The sequence below is a fragment of the Corylus avellana genome, chromosome ca5 (genome assembly GCF_901000735.1).
Source record: "Corylus avellana chromosome ca5, CavTom2PMs-1.0".
NCBI classification, from domain to species: Eukaryota; Viridiplantae; Streptophyta; class Magnoliopsida; order Fagales; family Betulaceae; genus Corylus; species Corylus avellana.
In genome coordinates, this window is record NC_081545.1 from 26,193,513 (window position 1) to 26,214,504 (window position 20,992).

The following is a 20,992-nucleotide window of genomic DNA, read 5'->3' on the forward strand; positions in this document are numbered from 1 at the left end:
AACAGCCACTTTAAACAATTTCATTGTAAACCAATAACCAAAATGTTAACTTCTAGACCTCCTTTCCTAGCACTATCACACTTCATTTTAATTTGTAGGAAATGATGTAAATTAAATTCAAATTTTGCATAGACAAATAAGCAACAGACACCATGCGCTTTTACTTTAAGATCTAAAGAAAAAATCTCTTGTATTTCCATCATGTATATGCACTAACTAGACAAAAGCAGTCCTACACCCCATTTCTTTCTTAAATTTTGCAGAGAAGCATATGACTACAAACAAACCAAGTTATTCATGAACAGCTCAAGCTCAACTCGTATAAGTTCAATACAAAATCAATTAGTTTATTAAATAAACTAAATTTGAACAAAATTTTGAACTCGTTTATTAAACAAGTCCAGCTTGTATAAGCTAATATAACTTCTTTTTTACTAATCAAATATATATATAAAAGCTAAATCACTCTTTAGAGGTAGTCTAGAATTGCAACATGTGGCGTGAACCCATTTTTTTAAAGGCTAAACCGGTTTTTTAAGGCATAATTTTTTAACCGGTTTTTTAAGAGTGAACCGATTTTTTCATAAAAAACCGGTCATTAATTGCGTTAATTATATTTCAAGAGTTTTTCATATAGAAATTATTCAATAAATTAAGTATTATTAATGTCCGAATCAAATAAGGCAACAAATAATATAAATCAAATTATTATCTATTAATACGTTTAGTCAATTTAATATGTATATTAATAAGTTTAGGATTCTCAAAAAAAAAAAAAAAAAAAAGACGTCATATATATATAAAACCGGTCATTAATTAGCTTCATTAATTGCGTTAATTATATTTTAATATAATCCACATGTCATTAATTGCATTAACTATATTATAATCCATGTATTATTCTTGCTAATTTTTTTTATTTATACTATTCATTTTAAATCATATATACTTATAGGAACAAAAATTTATTTTTTTTAATTTAAATAGGTGATATATTTTTATATGTTTTTTTAACTTATAATAAAAAATGATGTTTTTAAATTTTAAAATTAAATTATAATGAAGAATCCCGCGCATAGCGCAGGTTATAAGCTAGTATTTTAATAATATTTCTAACTTTGTAACAAGAACATTTTAAGTAGTTAAAAGATGAGGGGGAATCATCTTCCTTTTGTAATCATCTAACTTGAATCTTTGTGAACTCAGTCTTGATATAGTCATGTACATATGTATGTGTGTGTAATCAATTTATATGTGTGCGTGTGTGTTTGTGTGTACATATGTACATATGTTTGAATGTATATATATGCTACAAAATGTACTTATTTAGACTCATGATTGAATTATCTAAATTTGTAAATAAGGTCATAAGATATTGTTAGAATGATAGGACTTTCCTTATAGAAGTTTCTAGAACTTGTAGGTGTCCCCCGTTGGAAACCGATATGCAACTCATGCACATCACATGCAGTGGAAGAAACCAAGAACGCAACTTCGAGTTAAACATGAATTACAATTTTCAAAAATAATCAACATAACTTAAATAATGAAACTTTTTGGACTACTATCAGTGTATCATTTAAATGTTACTTGATCAACGGTCAATGATTTTGTCAAACAAAGAAAAAATTGGAGAATATTTTAAACCATCACCAAATCATGCATTTGTGGTATTCTCCAAACTATTGAGATTTAAAATATTTATGCTCATATGAGTTATATACTTTCATGTTCCTAAGGATGTAGTCCCCCTTGCCTCCACCCACCAAGGAGGTAACCCCAACAAACACATGCTCAGAAAGAGAGAAAAACACCTGTAAATTGCCATCATGTCGATTCGACAACTTTCAGATGGACTACTTGCTGCTGTTGGATTGATCCTGTCATCTATGAAACTATCATATGAACCATTGTCCTGCTCATCTTCCTCATCATCAGAAACATCAGCGTCTGAAGATACCCTGAGGTATTCATTAAACAATAAATCAGAATGGCCATTCTTCAAACATTAAATCGAAAGTATTCCTTTTTATTTTCTTTTTTTTTGGGGGGGGGGGGGGGGTGTGGTGGAGTGTGGGAGGGGGGGTGTGTGTTTGTTGTTGACAAAATGAAAGGTGTGATGTTAATTCAATTATCTGCAAAAGAGCTTACTCAGCCTCCTCCTCAATGAAGGCTCTGGCATGTTTAACAGGATTCTTTTTACCTGAATGCAACAAGAAGTATTAAGTACAGGTATACAGCTCAATTCAATTTCAAGAGAAAATATAAGATCAGAAAAATAAGAAAATTTCAACACTGGAAAGTACAGACAACTAGAGGCATCAGCCTTGGAATTCAATATACCTCTGGCATGCTTATTTTGGATAGGACTGCGACTAGAAAATGATCTGGCAAGATTTGATATTGGAATAAGAAGATTTTCTTTTATGCTTTTCATTTTCCTACTTCCACAATCTCCAATTTTGCGCAACCTTTTAAACTTGCGCCTCTGTTCAACACTTTCTGACTTGTCTCCAGAACTTAAATGCCAATCTTTGCTACAGCTATTGTTTGTCAAGTTTGCAAATGGAGTTTGGGCTTCCTCAACAACTGGAGAAGTGGATATACGACCAGTTATGCTGGCATTATTGTTCAACTTGAGTACAGGAGTTTGAATTGCATTATTAATGGGAGAAACAGAGCCATTTCTTCTGTAGTTGCTAATTTCCATAATGCCCTGCTCATTTTTTCCTGGACTTGAAGACTTCACTATCAATTCAGTTGGCGATTGGGCAGGTGGAACAAGATCTGGAACAAGAAACTCATTTTTCTTTTTACCATTTGGAAGCCCTGCAAAAATCCAATTTCTTTCATCATAAAATTCTTAATCCCTGTACACATTTCTAATGTAAGCAAAGTTTTTCAGTCCCTGAACCTAAGATAAAATGATTTAAGATCTGGAAAAGAATGCAGACCTCTATCATTGACAGGGGACTCGGGAACAACACCACATTTAATCAAATTAGTCAGTCGTGGACTAAGCTCAATATCTCTGGACTCATCTGTGCATTCATCATCCAGAGGCAAGGGTGCCTTGATTTCCACAACATCAGGCGTCTCACCAGCACTAGCTCGTTCATTTGACAGATTTCCCTTTAAAGGTGGTGTTTCAGGACTATTCTCAAACTCATCCAATGTCTTCTCATGCTGGACATCAGAGTCACATAATCCAGATGTTGGCAAAGTTTCGTCCTTTATGCATCTTGTTGGAGAAGTTATTTCTACAACAGCCATAGTTTGCATAACTAGTTCCTTGTTGCCTTCAGACCAAGTCCTCAAATAGCGAGAATCTTGCTTTAAAGAATTCAGAGACTTTGTACTGCTTGCAATTGTACACTTAGAATGTGACCCTTCTTTGAGAGGAAGTAAAGGGACTGATAAAATCAAGACCTTTCCAAAAGTATCAACAGATACATAATCTGAACCAAAGATATAGGAGTGCACGGGAGGATTTTCCCTACAAAAGTCAGGCACAATACGCTTCTCTTTGGTTCTTATGATCTTCCTAGGTGATACTTCAGAGTCCAATACTTCTCTTTGTGATCTTATCTTTGGAGAATTATCAAAAGCTGGCAAACCTGCACAATATTTGAAGGTATATATATTTACATCAAACACTACTGATATTTATAGCTCAGTAATAGAATAGATGTTCTGGACATTCAATATCACAAACAAAACAAAGAAAATGCAGAAATAACAATACAATACAACTTTTGCATGGCTAAGCTAATATTTACAATGATATTGTAAGTTGCAACATTGGGACTTGGGAGAATGAAAAAGTAAAAGGAACAGAAACAAAGATCCAAGGCCACTATTATGTTATGATTCAACAACACATTATATAAGTTAAGATTCAAGGTTCAGAAACTCCACTCAGACTTTGGCTGAAAAGAGTAACAGACTCGGGATGCAACTTGATTCGAGATTCCGAGAATATGAACAATGCCTATATCTATTCGCATAAACAGTGGGATAACTTGAAAGTAGGGAGATAAAGAAAAGGGTAAAAAATTTACATACAGATGTAATTATTTGAGCAGCTTACTTTTGGTCCTTTTAAATTATTTGCAGAGAAACATAATTATAAATGTTAAATGCTCATTTCTAACTAGGGAATAAGGAAATACACTGCAGCTCGAATGTTATGAGCATTGGGACTTGAAACCAAAAAGACATAAGTAAATGTACCTAAACGCTAAGCTTCTAACTGAAATCAAATAATGTATAAGTACAAAGATTTCTTTCCCCCTTAGTGTTCCAATGCATATGATCTCAACCATCCTCAAAAGTGAACTAACACCAGAATGCTTTCCGAATACCCCCAACCTTTTGCAATACAACTCTTATAGAGTTAATAGATATTACATTACCTTTTGTTTCATTGTCATGTAGTTCAGCAGTGTTGACCACCAAGCTCTTTCCCAGAAAGACTTCATCCTAAATCCATCACATGATCGAATAAGAAGAACAGTATAATGCAATAAAAGAAATATTAAAGCACAAAAAGTTCAAATAGAACCTCAACAACAGTGGTTTTGCAGTCTTGGGAAAAGGTTAGTCCTTGCAAACATTGCATCATATCAATCAACATCCCAGTTCTATGTGCATGCATTATCTTATGCACTCTGGATGGAAATGTCTGGAAGTGAGGAAAGGCAATAAGAGATGGCCTCCATGTATTTGCATCAGTAGGGTGAAAATATTTGGCAATTAAACTAGTCTCAGCAACCGTTAGTTTGTCTTCCAAAACAGATGCCTGAATAGCATGATCGTCTTTCACTTTCTTTCCGCGAGGAATGAATTGTTCAATTGACAGCTCAATAAATTGGACTTCAGGTTTGTAAATATGAGGAATCTGCCCAGAAAAGGGGAAAAAACTATAATAACAGTATTATTAAATGAGTTTATATGTCGAGGCAAAATTATAATTAAAAAATAAACGTCTTTTAAAACATCTCACCATCCTTGGACTAGGATGAAAATTAAAGCTATTCATCCCCCCATTTCGCATGTGTTTTCTAACTGCCTTGCTGTTCGCCTGCTTTCGCATGTAACCCTTCAATTCTGACCCTTCACAAGCTAAAACTAGTAATACTGTCAAGGAAATACTCCAGTTGGCATTAGAAACTTGTAAAGGTATTGAAACCTGGAAGAAGTAAAAAGAGAAAATGCATGCTTGTATTAGTCTTACAAATAGCCTATTCAATACAATGCATTATCCAAATTACAAAAAGGATATCAACTCGTCCATCATGCTTTCTTCCAGTCCTCCCCATGCGCTGAATCATTCTCAACGGTGACACATTAGCATCAAAACATATAACAAGATCGACTTCCATGATATCCAGTCCTTCTTCACCAATTGATGTGGCGACAATAACATTGTAACCACCAGCCCGAAATTTCTGTGGGAGAACAAAGTAAGCCACTACAAAGAGCTAAGAAAATCATTTAAGAGTATCATATTTACCTCCAAAACATCCTGTTGAACTTTTTGTGACTGGCCTTTCAATGCTTTTCCTGTAAGAAATAACAAATTATGAATATTTTACAAAAGATTAACATACCAAGTAAACTTGTCGCCTATTATGGTAGGATGTTTTCTTTTAGCATAAATAAATGAAGAATATAACTACAAGGAAAGAAATAATAAAAGAGAGAAGGTGAAGAAGCCATGATGGATGTAGCGGAGCGATAGGCTTGGTAACAGATATAGGAGTACTGAAACAAACATGGACACATGCACGCATACAAAAATATGCATATACATATACTGATATGTGTCTCTATGTGTGTGCGAGTGAATGTTAATCTGTGCACCCATCGTATCATCTGAGCCCTGTCATGCAACATGGGTGTAGGTAGGTGATCCAAGTGGCAAGGGAGAAAGGCATTAATAACTTCAATAACATAGAAGATCTCCAATTTTGCAATTGAAATAATCACTTCCAAAATTAACATCTTTTCAATCTATGATGGGTACCTGAGCTTTGGCCAATAAACTGGGTAGCTCTAACTAAATCCTTGATATTCGCCAGTGCTTCCATTATGTCCCTGAATGTTTGTATATTATGACCAAGAAAAAAATATTAAGAAATACACAATAGACTGGAAGCATCATAACCGAGTTGAACAACACAAATTAATCTCTTTTACCTGACACTTCCCCTAAAATTGGAGAAAATAATAACCCTTGAGTTTCGTGGATCCTTCGTTTCTGCAACCATATTTATAGTTGTCACATTAACCAACAAATAACAAAACTTTCAAGCTCAGTCAAATTTGAGATTTAAGCTTGCCTATCAATATAGACCTAACTATATCTCAAAAACTTCTGTGAATTATTAGTGGCATTTATAGTTCACGAATTGAAAAGAGATCATTTCAACCAAGTGAAGTTCCACACTGCCAATAATGAAGATATCTCCAAACCTAAGAGAGTACGAAGAATTTAACAAACTTGTTATGGTGAATGAAATTTTAGAGAGTAATGATTTAGATTACAACCAGAGTCGAATAAAATCACTTAAAGATAAACAAAGTACAACGAATTAGATTAAGCCTTGATTTACTGAATTTTCTCATTTTACTGCATGCAGGTTGGTCCAGCAATTGGTTCACTGAGCTAAATGATTTTGACATCAAGCCTCACTGTGATAGGAAATTTATAAATTTTTGGGGGTTTTTTTGTATATGTCTATGTCCAAGTTGACAAGATATACTTTTGTGGACGCCTTTTTAGTTACAAGACAACATTAATGCATTAAGAATATCATTTGATCCTTTTTTGTATTATGTAATGTTTGAACTTTTTGTTTCGTCTCCTTTCTAGCCCCCCTCCCTAAAAAAAAAAGTTGCTGACTCCGCCACTATTTATACGGACTCAATCAAGTTCTCAATGTAATTTAGAAATAATAGTACAAAGAGGCAGCCAAGAGCACAAAATAGTCCAACAGTTTGGGGACATAGAAGTAAGATAATATGCCACATACTGAAATGATCAAGCAGTACTTCTAACATTTTTGACAATTTGGGACTAGGTGCACCATGAGCCAAGCTTTGCTGCATTAAGAGCTTTGTCTTCCAAATATCTTCATTTTTACTCATAAATCTCGCAAAATACCTGCAATCACAATGCTAAATATGCTTATATAGGAAAACTTGGCCCATTTAACTAAAACTCCAGTTAAAGATATTCTTTAGATCAACTCAAAAACGAAGATTTGCATAAACTCTGTGTGCAATTCACTATATAATTGGACAATGGAGAATATCAACCTTCAACTTGAATGGAAATTAAAACTTCAAAATCAAAATTTGAAAAGGAACCTACTCTGTTTTTAGCATAATGGTCCTATCTATTGGAACTCTGAGCCTGGATGCAACAAAAATTGCACCACCCAAACTGAAAGTTTTTGGCACTTGAATGACAATTGAAACCATGTTCTTTAGCAGTCAAAATATTTAACAGAAAATTCATTGGAGAGGATTCTGTGGAATAGATTGATAAGTTCATAACAAGCATGTAAAATGAGCAAGCAATGCTACTCTTCACACTGGCAAATGATGCGTGTTTTAAGTGACCTTTTTTTTTTTTAAAGTGGCTAACAAGGAAAGCCACTTAAAACACATCACGTCAGCTGATGTGAAATGAGTGTGAAGAGTAGCATTACTCAAAATGAGCAAGTATAATTTATGAGATATTGTGTCAGCTTATAAAGACAGTGCAGAAATGAAGGGTGCACAAGAATATACCCTTGTCGCAACTTTTCTTCAAGCATATCATATGATGGCCTAATCCCATGGCTTGAGAGTAACTTACGAATATGATAGAGAGTAATAAGAACTCCAAAATATCCTTCCACTTCATTATACTTAATGTGGGGAAGGTCTGGCGGGGGTGATTGACGAAATTTATCCCTCAAGTTAAGTAACTCACATGGGCTCAACTGTCAACCACCAAAGAGAGAAAGAGAATGAGAGGATGTGTAAGAAGACCAAAGAGAATGTGATGGTCTGTTGAGCATTAACAAAAAAGAGATGCAGTGAAGCGCAAAACTCTCAGAGGTAAGATTTACAACTGAGAAAATTTTTAAAAATGATTTCTGGTTGGAATACAGTTTGTTTGAAGCATAATACAACATATATAATTCCAGAGATGTGTTGAATAAAAAGAAACTAGGGAGCTATCACTATAAAGATGGTTTAGAATCATTTCCAAGTTCTCTTGAGCAATCTTCAAAGCTTTCATGACCCTTTACAGGACAGCTGATACCTTTTCCAATGGCCAATTTTTCATGACAGATTGTTTAATATAATATAGATCATGAGAGCAGATTATTTCTATCAAAAGCTAAGTAAATTAGTATGAGGCCATCATATTCCAAGGGAACATCAAAAAGCCTCATCAATTTGTGATAGCATCTGCTTGACCAGTAAATATAAACCCAGAGCTTAAATAAATTGTATTTAATTTTTCTCCAAATCTGGAGATTACATCTTTACCCTAAATCAAATTTGTCAGGTTAGCTACTTAATCTACCCATGTCTTTACAGATTTATTGAAAAGCACCAGCATATTTGTATGCAGTACCATGGTCAATGAACTCTACCAATAGCTGATCAAAGCCTTCCTAAAAGATGGCGATCAATGTGCAAATAACACTTAAGCTCAACACAGGCCTGTGAGCTCTAAAACATTTCTGACAGGGACACAATAAGAGTTTTCTTGTATTTAATTTTTCTCCAAATCTGGAGATTACAACTTAACCCTAAATCAAATTTGTCAGGTTAGCTACTTAATCTACCCATGTCTTTACAGATGTATTGAAAAGCACCAGCATATTTGTATGCAGTACCACGGTCAATGAACTCTACCAATAGCTGATCAAAGCCTTCCTAAAAGATGACGATCAATGTGCATTTAACACTTAAGCTCAACACAGGCCTGTGAGCTCTAAAACATTTCTGACAGGGACACAATAAGAGTTTTTCTTGTACTTTTTTTTTTTTGGTGGGGGGAGATAAGCATGCAATGACAGTTAAACAACAACAACACATACAGAATCATCCATTCAAGGAATGTTAGTTTGAGCTGTACAAAGAGATTGTAAACTACAAAAACATTTAAGAGTTCTTTTCACCCAAAATTATTATTTTTATAGCATTCAAAGATTGTTTTGGGCTTGCATTATCCAATGAGAGGTTTAGGGATGTTAATTCAGCTGATGAGTTCCCAAGAAGCTGCTATAGATAAAATGAAACAGGTATTGATATTCAAACTCCGAAACTGTAAGAAGTTCACTACTACCTGAGTTAGTCTGAAAGCAGTGACAAACAGACATGGGGCCAAAAAGGTAAAACTGCTAAAATGGAAATCTCCTTGTTACATAGACAAGGAGTCTGTTTTTCATAATGCCTCAATTGCCAAGAAAATGAATTAAACCTGACACTTAATCAGAACTTGCAACAAGAACATTCATTACAAGGTTTAATGGCATAATCATTTGAAAAAGAAATGCAAAACAAACAGTCTCCCAAAAGATAATTAAAATAATTACAATATATGGAACCCATACCGTTTGATAGTCTCTATTCTGGAGAACTCCAATGGCACAAAGCCTGGCAACAATTGGACGCAGTACTTCTGAGAGCTTATTATTTATTTCTACCGCATCTAGCCCCATTGCAACCTAGTAAGGTTGCAACCCAAATGTTATATCTATACACTTATGTGAAGAAAAGACTCCAAAAAGGACAAAATATACATACTTGAATTAACTCTATCTTCCTGTTGTGCACATAGGGGCTGACATCATCATCACTTTCATTACGATATTCAAGTGTTGACATATATAAGTTATCAATAATAAGCTGGATGGTCTGCTGCTTTGCTGATAAATTGTATTCAACGTAAGCATCAAATATTTTTTGAAACTTTATAGAACCCAAGTAGATGTTAGTGACTTACATCCTGGTGTGGCAGTCAACGCTAATATTCTCAGCTGCACTGGTACAGCCATTAACTAAAAATTTGGAGGATCATTAGTATCTCAGACCAGTAACAATATCCAAAAACACATACTGAACCAAAGCCTTTATAGGGGATGATTATAACTAAAAAATGAAAGAAATGGAACAACACACCTCACGAACTGCAACACAATAAGAATAATTTCCCAATGCTCGATGAGCTTCATCAATCACCAACAAGACCAAGTAGTTCACCAAACATGTGCCTATGACAATTTACTTCATGAGCAAATAAGAAGATACAACAGAATGATATCACATGAAATAACTTCAGACAAGGGTTTAAGGCGTCATGCTGAACTTAAAAAGGGTTTGGGATAAAAAAAAAACAAAATATTAATTTCAGAGACTCTAAGTCCAAGTGCAAGTAACTAATCATTCAATTGAAACTGTACTAATACAAATAAAGAAGTTACCTGCATAGACTTACACCACTCATTGATTTTCTCAATTTACACCAAGATTGAGCAATTATAAAATCAAATTTGAAGACAAAATGAAAGAATTTGAGGCAATACTCTGGTAGTTAAAAGTATTATGACATTAATCGAACATCATTAAACACAAGAGTTGATTGAAGCTCCTTCATCTAAAGAACGTTTGATTATGCTCAAGGAAATCCAAACTGATTACCTTGAACCACAATCAATTTCAAAACAGCCAACTCATGAAGAACAAGTATAGAATGAACCTACTCAACCTCTTCCAAATGCAGAGGAAGTAGGATTAAGAAGATCGATCCTCTAGAATAAGTAGACTAGCAATCCCTAGTGATTATGTTGTATACCTCTAAGAGTCTGATTTTCACGTTGGGCCTAAGGATGATCCAAAATCATTTTCACAAGCCATGAGTGGAGATCACTCCACATTCTGGTTAAATGCCATGAAGGAAGATATGGAATTCATGGCTAAAAATCAAATATATTTTGATTTTTTTTATTAAAAAAAATAGAGAAAGCAATGAAATATTTACATAGTACTAACATCTCAAGATATAGCAGACTCGTTTAGCAATGCTTTTTAGGGTTGCTTTTTGTTTTTTAACAAAAAAAAAAAAAAAAAGCATTAACAAACAACTCAAAACACAAAATACTCAAAACTATTTTCACTTATATGTCATGTCACAACCAAAAAGTGCCCTCTAAAAAGTTTTATCAAACAAACCCAACATTTTATGTCATTCATGAGTCCTTGCCATGAGAAAAAAGGAAAAAAGAAAGAAAATAAAAGGGGAAAATCCATGAGGGTGTTTTCTTATGTGATGTTTGGCCTTTACATTACTTATTTTTATATTAAAAATATTGTTTACATTAAAGTACTTAATAAACATCTTTCTTGAAATATTGAAAACTGAACTTCTTTCATTAATCTTCTCCATAAACTGAGAAGCACTACTTCCAACCAAAGCTTCTTTCAGTACTTCCTACGGTGAAGGAAATCTTCAACTGGGGGTACTAACAAAAATTTCAGAATATTAAATACCCTATTGCCTCTAAATTCAAATTACATGCAGGAAATGCCTTTCCATGACAGTTCAATGTTACAGTAAACCTTAACAATTTCAGCAATCCTAAAATATTAAGGTATAGTTTGGAAATTCACCAGACTGAATATCCTTTTCCAGCACTTGTGGAGTAACAAAGAAAACTCGTTTAGTTTTCCAGAAGCATGCTCTTTTTGTAGGATTTATCTGACCCGTCATATCAATTGTCCATTCCTGCAATCAGTTTGAAACATATCTTCTCAAAATGTGTAAATTATTCTTATAGTCACTATGTTGAGTGAAGAAGCATCTTACTTGAGGAATTCCCACAATATTATGACATGCTTCTATCTGTTGCATGACAAGGGGTCGAGAAGGAGCAGCAAAGACTATTTTCCCTGCCATGGAAAGGCCAAGCAGCAGGCAAACATAGATGTCAATGTTTGATAAGTAAAGCTTTCAAAATAAACTCGAAAAAAAATGCTCAAAACAAGAAACTAGAGCATATGTGGGTTCATGTAATCCAAATGAAAATTTTGTCCATATAATTTGCAAACATATATATATATAGATAGAGAGAGAGAGGGAGAGAGAGAGAGGCAACTAAACTATACATCAATAAATTTTGGAAAGCATATGTGAACTGGGATTTCATAATGGTTCGACCGGAAGCTGGCTTGCCCAAGTCTGCAGGCTGGTGACCCATTGACCTCTCTATTACCCAACAAAGCTTTGCCAGCTAAATGTTTATTAGGATATGGAATAACGCTAAGAAACTTGTAGAAATAACATTAAATGTTCCAAGAAACAAGTGAAGATGCACAATCCATTTGGATCTTCTCTAACAGCATAGAGTTTCTACAAAGGAATATTTAAAATTAAAAAAACAAAATGAAAAGAAAACGCTCTTCCAACATTTACAATGAGAAAGTACAAAATTGTCTACCCGGAAGGGTTAGGGGAGATGAAAAGGTTAAAATGTTTTGTAGCATACCAAATATTATCTCAAAATCAATCTTCCAAACATTGAGGAGAGAAACAAAATCAACTTCTAAGATATATCAGATATCTTAGAAAAAAAGTTGTTTTTCTTTGGAAAAAAAAAAGTAGTCTGTTTGTTAATATCTAAATGGAGATGGAACCAACTAGAATATGGCCTCCAAAATTAATATTGACAATTAAATGTAGAAAAAGTTTGCTTTCCTTATGTAGGTATCAGATGGTGAGTTTTTAAGAATTACTTTCAACCAAAACAATTATTTTTAAATTATTTTATGAAATACTAATCAGATTTCAACACAAATTTGATCGTATATTTGTATGATTAAAAAAAAGCGCATTCTTTGTGCATCATCATTGGACAAAGCTGATAGTACACTGACAAGTAATATTATCTCGTACCAGAATAAATAAATTGTAACCAAATTAGAAGTTGGTTGGGCTAAATAATAAGTACGGAGTACTTTACCATCAGGAAACCATCTGAAGTAGTTATACATAACAACTGCAGCAATAAGCGTCTTGCCAAGTCCTGTTGGCAACGCCACCAATGTATTTGAAAACAAGGCTTTCTTGGTAATAGCGAATTGATAGTCACGAAGAGGAACATTAACTGCACGATTCAAAACAATTAAAAGAAAAAGAAGGAGATAAGCTTATTGTTGCAGTACTTGAACATTGAGAAAGCATTAATGATAAAAACAATCCTAAATCCAGCGAAATATTATTATCATCAGCTCATACACTCAACCTAGAACTGGTGCTTCACAGCCCCAGTTTTTAAAATCAGAAGACCTGTTTGCCCATTTGCCCAGTCACAAAATAAAGTTTCTCAATAAAAAGATTAGTAACTGTGACGAGTAAAATTTGAATTTTTCTAAAAAATAGAAGCATTATAATCCATGGCTCCAGCAAAACCAAAAGGAATTATTATAGCCCATTGAGACAAGATCCGCCAATAACACAATATGACCAAGAGTTTATTTACTTCATCATTAAGTTAGTTCAATACATTAGGAGCATAACCCACTTTCGAAATTACAAAACAACAGGGATTTGATGATAGATTGATGATATAGATATCCTGTAGCAATATAATATAACCAATTGCTTCACTGAGAACCCGGGAAAAGAACCCAAAAATCTATATCACCAAAAGAAAAAACCCGAACTTTGAATTGGTTCTTCAAAACCCATTTCCTTAATGTTCCCAAGAAACCTACTAACCCATTTGCCCAATCACAAAATAAACGTAAAAATTAAAAAAGAATTAGAAAAAAGAACCTGGATATATCCAAGTTTTGGCTGCCTCAGCATCAATGTCAATGCAGCTCACCCGTTCATCGCCCTCTACGCCATCTTGATCACGTAACTCGGTGCCCCGATTCTGCGACTGAGGCCTCGGTGGGCCCGCCTTGGCCACGAACTTGTCGAGCGTGGATTGCCGAGAAACCCCGGCCTTTTGCTTGGTCTTAGAAGATGAAGCATTTGAAACAGGAGTGGTAAAATGGGAAATAAATTGGTCAGCGTGCGAAGTGGAGGGCTTAGCGGTTTGGCAAGCCACATCGATTTCTCTAACGGCTGCTTCCCAATCGAAACCCTAAAGAGAGACAGAGAAAGAGAAAGAGAAAGAGTGAGAAACAAAACGGTGAGTTTAGAGAGAGATAGAGTGAGTGTGAGAGGAAATGGACATACGTCGTCGTCTTCGTCTTCGTCGATGATTTGGTGAGTAATGGTTGAGGTCATCGGACTCTCTGGGCTTGACACAGAGAGAGAGAGAGAGAGAGTTCTCGCGGCAAAACTTTGAAAATGCCCTCCTGTTTTGGTGCGCTCGAATGAGCAGTGCGGGGCAAGCTACTGAGTGGGCTGTCTTCCGATCATGTACACTAAGCATGGGTAAGTAATGGGCTTGGCTCAAATCCAACCCATCTGGGTCCAACAAGGATTTTTTTTTGTTTTTTTTTTTTAATCCCAAGTGAAAATGGTGCTACTAGATTATTACCTTATATAAATCTTTGCTACATTCTTCTTCTTTTTTTTTTTTTTCATGAATATTTGCTACATTCATGAATTGAGAGAAGGGTTGCTGAAAATAGATTGTCTTCCTTATATAACTCCTATTTCTTTGGTGTAAATAGATTTGCAACTCTTCACTAAGCTACAACATTAGGATAAAATCATAAGAAACTCATGGCCCATCCTTAGCATCCATTGTAGATGGACTTTTTGCATGAATGGAGGCTATGGAGCCATACTTCAAAACAATTGAGCTAAAAAAACATATTACATGACGGAGTCACACCGCTTGAGTGCACCCATTTGTTCATAACTCAAGTAAATATTACATGTGGTTCAAAGTATTTAAATTTTGTTTGAAGTCGTTTCACTTATAAAAGTAGCAATATTTTTACACAAATTGATTTAACTCTTCACTAAGCTATAACATTAGGATAAGAAACACCTCGCCCATCCTTAGCGTCCATTGTACATGGACTTTTTGCATGAATGGAGGCTATGGCGCCATACTTCAAAACAATTAAGCTAAAAATACATATTACACGACGGAGTCACACCACTCTAGTGCATCCATTTGTTCATAACTCAAGTAAATAACTAAATATTACATGTGGTTCAAAGTATTTAAATTTTGTTTGAAGTCATTTCACTTATAAAAGTAGCAATATTTTTACACAAATTGATATAACATTGCTTACGTCGCTTTCAAAGAGTAGCTCAATCGGCCAGAGGTTACGCCTCATGAAGCATCATTAGTTTGAATATTATTTTGCCCTTCTTGTGCGAAAATGGAAAAAAAAAAACTCCTTATCTCAATTTTCAAAATAAAAAATATATTTATATAGATAAAAATAGAAAATATGTGTGCTTACCTTGGTAATTTAGTCATTTTATATCTTTTTCATTTAACTTAACAAAGGTAACTAACCCTGAAACTTCAAAATAAAGTTTAAGCGAGGAAAAGTTTAAGCAAGTAAAATATAGGTAGTAGTTTATGAAATAAATAAATTATATATATATAAAATTTACCCCAAAAAACTAAATACATGGACTAGCTGCTATGGACATAGACCGGATCTTTGACTTTGAGTTCAGTGGACCAACAAAAGTATAATAGTAATATAGCATACACCGAAAAGCTCGGGATTAATCTTTAAAAAAAATAAAAAACAGAAAAATAGAAAGAATGGGTAGCGCAAGCCGAGTGTTGCTCTTCTTCCCAAGACCCTCTCTTTACACCGTTCATCTGCGATTCAAATCCGTCACAGCTCAGTACTCTTCGTCACCTACCACCACTTCTAGGTTTTCTCGTATGGCCACGGAGGCCTCGCCGTCGTCTTCGTCCTCTTCTTCCGTCACCGACGGTCACGGTATCAACTCTCCCACGAATGGCGAGACAGTTTCCTCCCCCGCTTCCTCTGCCATCGATTTTCTCTTTCTCTGCCACCGCCTCAAGGTAATAACTCCCATGTATACTCTTTTTTTTAGCTGAGAAAATGCGGGAAAAAAAATGAGAGAAAGTTACGCTCTATATGGGCGGAGCTGAGAAAAACCAAAGCAACGCGAGGGAAGAGATGGTAAAGTTTGAATCTTGTTCTGGATGAAATAACCTTCCGGTGTTTCTCAGATGACCAGTTACCAAACAGGAGATTGATTTTCTCTTCCATTTGTGGTTTTGAATGGTTTGATATTAACGTGTTTAAGAAATCTGAAATTTAGACAACAAAAAGAGCTGGATGGGTACGGAAGGAAGTTAAGGATCCGGAATCTATAGCTGATCACATGTATCGAATGGGACTGATGGCTCTCATTGCTCCGGATATTCCTGGTGTCCAACGTGACAAGTTAGGGGTTTCTGTTACTTTCACTTTTGATCTTTTACTGTATATTTCCCTCTCTCATTGAAATGCGATGACTGCTTTTTATTTGATTTTTAATTTTCCCTATTTTTCTGAGAGTGCTTCAATCTTGAATTTCAGGTGTATAAAAATGGCAATTGTTCATGATATTGCAGAAGGTGAGCTATTTTCCTTTTAACAATTTCATGCTCTTTACTTCGTTTTTTCTTAAGGAAAAAATTATAGCTTTTCTTTTTCTTTTTTAACTAGATTCTTCCAACATGTGGCGATGGAATTAATTTCATGGGAAGTGTTGATGATTTTAAAATTGCAATTAGTTAGAAAAAATAGTGATGACGAATGCAAGTTAAGGGTTTTTTTTTTTTTTTTTCCTTTTGTTTTTTGCCTTCTGATTTACTTGTTTTCCAGTTTCGTTTCATGTATTTCAGTTCCCTTCTAAGTTCTACCTGAAGAAAAATTGAAAATTGGTATGATTTGAAAGTTAGTCATTTTATTGGTACTAACTTCTTTGGTTAATTGAAAGGATTTAAAAGAACTTGTAAAATGTAACCAACTCTTGGGAAAATAGCAAAGACTGAAACTAGCAAGATTGCAGTGGAAGATGCAGAATTTGGTAGATTGTGGAATTCCAGTTCAAGTAACTTAAGAATTTGAGAATCCAGATAAGGCTGTAATGGAATCTAGCCGAGTCAAACTCGACTTGACAAGACTAATATGGTGTTCAGGCTTGAGCTTAAGTTAAGATTACTGTACAATCAAACTTGAGCTTGTTAAAAATTCAATTAGCTTGAATGCTAAGTATTGTATAGGCTTGCTATACGCTTTGTACTGTCCTTCAGTGCATTCTCTCACTTAACCATAAGTTGTTTTTTCCTTGTAAACATTGTGTGGGCAGCCATTGTTGGGGACATTACCCCTGCAGATGGGATTTCAAAGGCAGAGAAGAGTCGACGAGAACAGGAAGCTTTAGACCACATGTGCAAATTACTGGGTGGAGGATCAAGAGGTACTTTATTCATTAATCTCTCCGTGTGTGTCTATTGGTGTGCCTGTGTTATAACAAATTTTGGTTTCTTAATCTAATTTGAAAACTGCAGCCCAAGAAATAGGTGAGTTGTGGTTGGAATATGAGGAGAATTCTTCACCAGAAGCTAAAATTGTGAAGGACCTTGACAAGGTATATAGCATCCACAGTAATGTATTTTGTTTAATAATTAATTGTTGACACTACTTTTGATGCGAGTTTCAGTTTCAAGTCACTTTTATCTTCAAAGGTATAATGTTTTCAATATCTGATGTTCTCAATTTAACTTGTGTGAGGAATTGGTTTCTTATACAGTACCGTGCTCAACAATGACTTGTTGCTTCTGCAATACAACAGTCAGGCACAACTTGTTTTTGTTTTTTGTTTTTTTATGTTTTTTTTTTGTTTTTAAACTTATCAAAAAAAAAAAAAAATCCTGTTGAAGGCCTTTACTTGGAAGAATTTAATTAATGATATTTTGTTTTGGAATAGGGTAGTATGGTAAGATATAAACTTAATGGGGGCATACTTTTATTTTATTTTTTCTCTTGAGAGGGGCAATATATGCAAAAGTTTAGTAAAAGAAGTAAAAATGAAGATGTAGAAAAGTAATCAGTAAAGTAGTTCATTGACTTACCAAAAACAGAAAAAGAGAAAAGAAAGTGGCGAATAAGCCAGATTCTAATAATAGCACACTGTAAAGGTAGCATTTGAAGTGGTGTCGATAAAACTATGCACTGATAATTGATGAATCGTGTTTGTACTTGAAAGCTTCTTTCTGATTGGTTGTTACATATACTAGATAATTTGATCCGTAAATTCAATGTTCCAACCAGGTGGAGATGATACTTCAAGCCTTAGAATATGAAAATGGTAAGGCTTCTTATGTTTATATTTTCTTTACCATTTTGTGCAGTTGCATACTTATGTTATTTCTCTGGGAGTTGTATGTGTAATATCTGAAATCCCAACATTTTTGCATAAAAAAAAAATAATAATAAAAATAAATAAATAAATAAGGGATATGCCTGATGATGTGCACAACATGCATATAGTCCTAACAGAAATTGCCATCATTCCCATCTTGGTTTCGTAATTAGAAGGTGATGAATAAGTTCAAGTTTGAGCATCTTAAGTAACGAGAATTAACTACTTTAAATAATAGTTGGGGAGTTGGTCTGTGAGTGCACATTTATGAAATTTAAGAATAATCATGGTAAGAGGATGATGACCAAATAATAATACGTGCTTTTATATTATATCCCATCAAATAATTCCTATCTCTCACATAATAATACTTAATATGTCCCGAAATATATGGAAGTTTGCAAATGACATTCATTTTAATGAAACAAAATAGACATAGCAATCTTTCTTTATAGTAATGCTGCATATCACACATACATCCCACAAATATCCCACACAGTTCACCTAGCAAGGTGTCTAGTAGCCATTGGATATTTTTCTAAAAGGTCCTTAGGTGAGCCAAGAAGGTGGGTTTAAATATGGACAAAAGGTTGGTCAAATTTAAGGGTAATAGAAGAAGTAGATTTTCGATTTTGGGAAACTAATTTATGTATTGGGACAGCCTAAAAAGGAAAGCATTTTATCTATTTTGGGATGGAGGGAATATGCGAGTTTTAAATTCCACCAACGTGGAACAAAGTTTGCCATATTATGTTATGGATTTGTGATATAAATATTAAAATAATATCTAATAATTATGGGTACTGATGCTACTTTTGGCTTTATGAGCAGAGCAAGGGAAAGAGTTGGAGGAGTTTTTCCTGTCAACCGCTGGTACACAAATTCTGACTTATCTGGCTTTATGCCCTCCCGTCTACAACATAATTTCCCTTTTCTCTGTTGCTAATTGCAGAGCTTGAAGTATCTACAAATGCCTAGATGTGTAAAGTTAGTTAATCATTAGTTGAATCCACCGAGATCATCATATTTGTGAACCAACAGTACTTTTAACTATAGGATATGCCTTAGAAAATTTGCATGCTAGGTGTCTTCTTTGGAATTCTATTGGGCTCATTATCTATCTTCATCATATGAAACAATAAGGCATGCATATTGGGTTTTTCTTTAGCAATGATGCACCAGCAGAAAAAGAGAAGATAACCTAAATGCATTCTTAATTAAGGAATGATGAGTGAATGCTTTTATCTTTTATCACTAAGGCATATTTATTTTCTTGAAGTTTTCATGGCAGTGAAAGTGTTATTTCGAAACATTCCTCTATTTTTCTTTAAGAACTAAAGAATAAAAAGACATGTAAAAATTTTTTTAAAAAAAAATTCTTTAATACTGCATATATAGCCGATGCTTGTTAACTTTTATGCAGGGAAGTTTCAGACTGAATTGGGCAAAGCTTGGGCGTTTGAGATAGCATCAAGAAGAAGAAAGGAAGCCTGATTTCGACCTTAAGTTCCAATCCTCCTCTGACTGCTCATCTCACATCACTCATTTTACTCGCGAGCTAGAGAACCACAAACAGAAGTGGGAGGAGGCCAGAGAGAGCTTGTTGCATAACGGGAGGAAATATGAACTGTGCAGTCAAAGTGAAGCATATGGAAGAGCAGCATAAGAAAAACAATAAATTGATCAGCTACTGGCATATCTCATATTTCATATTGTAGCTCTAGTCTCAGAGATCAGACACTACTCCTTGTTAAAACAGTTTTAGTAGATGGTGTAACCGGTATGACTTCATGTAAACAATAATTGCATTTAATACAAAATCTATTTTGGCAAGTTGACCTAAACTGAGAGTCTCAGTTTAGGTTTGTTGTTAGGGTTAGAGCATTTCCAGCAGCTTCTTCGTTGTTTTCCCTATATTTAAGGATCTAACCTACTTTTTGCTTTCCTATGTTAAAATATGCCCCAATAGCTTCTCTTAATCGTTCCTTATATCATTAAAATAATATTTTCTTTTATTCTAAAAACATTTTTCTTTTTCTTTCCATCTCTCTCTCATCTCCGTCTTCTTTCTCTCCCTGACTTCTTCACTTTCATCTCCTTCTTTTCTTTCCCCGAGCCGCACCTCCCTTTCTCGATCTCACTCTCATCCCCCCCCAGACCAGCAAGCAAGAGGAACAACCACAGACCAGCAAGCATAGATCAAGAGGAACAACCAGCAAGCAAGCTACAATGATTTTGGTTTCTTGAGGGGTTTTGGTTTTGATTTTGATTTTGATTTTGGTTTCTATTTTTTTTAATTTTGCAATCTACCTTTTTTGGTTTCTATGGTTGATTTTTGCAATCTACTGGAATTAGTTTCCTTAAGGGTTGAAAGTTGTGTATTATTCTTGTCCCTGCGCCGCTTCTCTGCTTGGCTATGTCTCTTGGAAGGAGTTGCACCTCCATCTTCTCCAACCCCTCCTCCTTCAGATGGGAAGCCATGGAATTGAAATCTGGAGTTGGTGGAAGCTGAGACATGGGGCGGCAGGGGCCAAATTTATACAACCAGCAAGCAATCTATTGGGTTTCTATTTCTATAGTTGATTTTGGTTTCTATTTTTATTTATT

The 20,992-nt window shown here is 34.6% G+C and overlaps 2 protein-coding genes across 4 annotated transcripts in view; one reads left to right on the forward strand and one right to left on the reverse strand.

The window, feature by feature from the left end:
* The window catches only part of LOC132181240 (DEAD-box ATP-dependent RNA helicase FANCM), a 15,633-nt gene extending 1,261 nt beyond the window's left edge, over positions 1 to 14,372 (reverse strand). The window contains exons 1-22 of the mRNA XM_059594363.1: positions 14,255 to 14,372; positions 13,844 to 14,159; positions 13,029 to 13,172; positions 11,876 to 11,958; positions 11,680 to 11,794; positions 10,192 to 10,283; positions 10,016 to 10,070; positions 9,817 to 9,938; positions 9,624 to 9,737; positions 7,801 to 7,994; positions 7,038 to 7,168; positions 6,202 to 6,262; positions 6,029 to 6,099; positions 5,516 to 5,565; positions 5,285 to 5,450; positions 5,006 to 5,133; positions 4,565 to 4,900; positions 4,416 to 4,482; positions 2,955 to 3,617; positions 2,344 to 2,829; positions 2,152 to 2,203; positions 1,815 to 1,961 (exon numbers count right to left, since the gene is read on the reverse strand). Of these exons, the coding sequence (XP_059450346.1) occupies positions 1,815 to 1,961; positions 2,152 to 2,203; positions 2,344 to 2,829; positions 2,955 to 3,617; positions 4,416 to 4,482; positions 4,565 to 4,900; positions 5,006 to 5,133; positions 5,285 to 5,450; positions 5,516 to 5,565; positions 6,029 to 6,099; positions 6,202 to 6,262; positions 7,038 to 7,168; positions 7,801 to 7,994; positions 9,624 to 9,737; positions 9,817 to 9,938; positions 10,016 to 10,070; positions 10,192 to 10,283; positions 11,680 to 11,794; positions 11,876 to 11,958; positions 13,029 to 13,172; positions 13,844 to 14,159; positions 14,255 to 14,305 (3,644 nt within the window). The 5' untranslated portion in view covers positions 14,306 to 14,372. The remainder of the gene's footprint in view (positions 1 to 1,814; positions 1,962 to 2,151; positions 2,204 to 2,343; positions 2,830 to 2,954; positions 3,618 to 4,415; positions 4,483 to 4,564; positions 4,901 to 5,005; positions 5,134 to 5,284; positions 5,451 to 5,515; positions 5,566 to 6,028; positions 6,100 to 6,201; positions 6,263 to 7,037; positions 7,169 to 7,800; positions 7,995 to 9,623; positions 9,738 to 9,816; positions 9,939 to 10,015; positions 10,071 to 10,191; positions 10,284 to 11,679; positions 11,795 to 11,875; positions 11,959 to 13,028; positions 13,173 to 13,843; positions 14,160 to 14,254) is intronic.
* A 1,365-nt stretch (positions 14,373 to 15,737) lies between these two features.
* Positions 15,738 to 20,218, forward strand: LOC132182612 (uncharacterized). Of its 3 annotated transcripts, none has more exons than XM_059595913.1 (8): positions 15,738 to 16,031; positions 16,295 to 16,419; positions 16,555 to 16,592; positions 17,330 to 17,440; positions 17,532 to 17,611; positions 18,295 to 18,331; positions 19,217 to 19,258; positions 19,809 to 20,218. In XM_059595913.1, the coding sequence occupies exons 1-8, from the start codon at positions 15,762 to 15,764 to the stop codon at positions 19,877 to 19,879; spliced, it is 774 nt and encodes a 257-aa protein (XP_059451896.1). In that variant the 5' UTR covers positions 15,738 to 15,761; the 3' UTR covers positions 19,880 to 20,218. The 3 variants fall into 3 exon arrangements, with proteins under 3 accessions (XP_059451896.1, XP_059451897.1, XP_059451895.1); XM_059595914.1 differs by having other exon boundaries at positions 19,820 to 20,218; XM_059595912.1 differs by having other exon boundaries at positions 19,217 to 20,218.
* Positions 20,219 to 20,992: the final 774 nt, after the last annotated feature.

Bases quoted from the DNA above. Each gene is read 5' to 3' on its own strand.
- LOC132182612 (XM_059595912.1), top strand. From the start codon at position 15,762: ATGGGTAGCGCAAGCCGAGTGTTGCTCTTCTTCCCAAGACCCTCTCTT. The intron at 16,032-16,294 runs GTAATAACTCCC...TCTGAAATTTAG, and splicing joins TTCTCTGCCACCGCCTCAAG to ACAACAAAAAGAGCTGGATG. The intron at 18,332-19,216 runs GTAAGGCTTCTT...CTTTATGAGCAG, and splicing joins AGCCTTAGAATATGAAAATG to AGCAAGGGAAAGAGTTGGAG.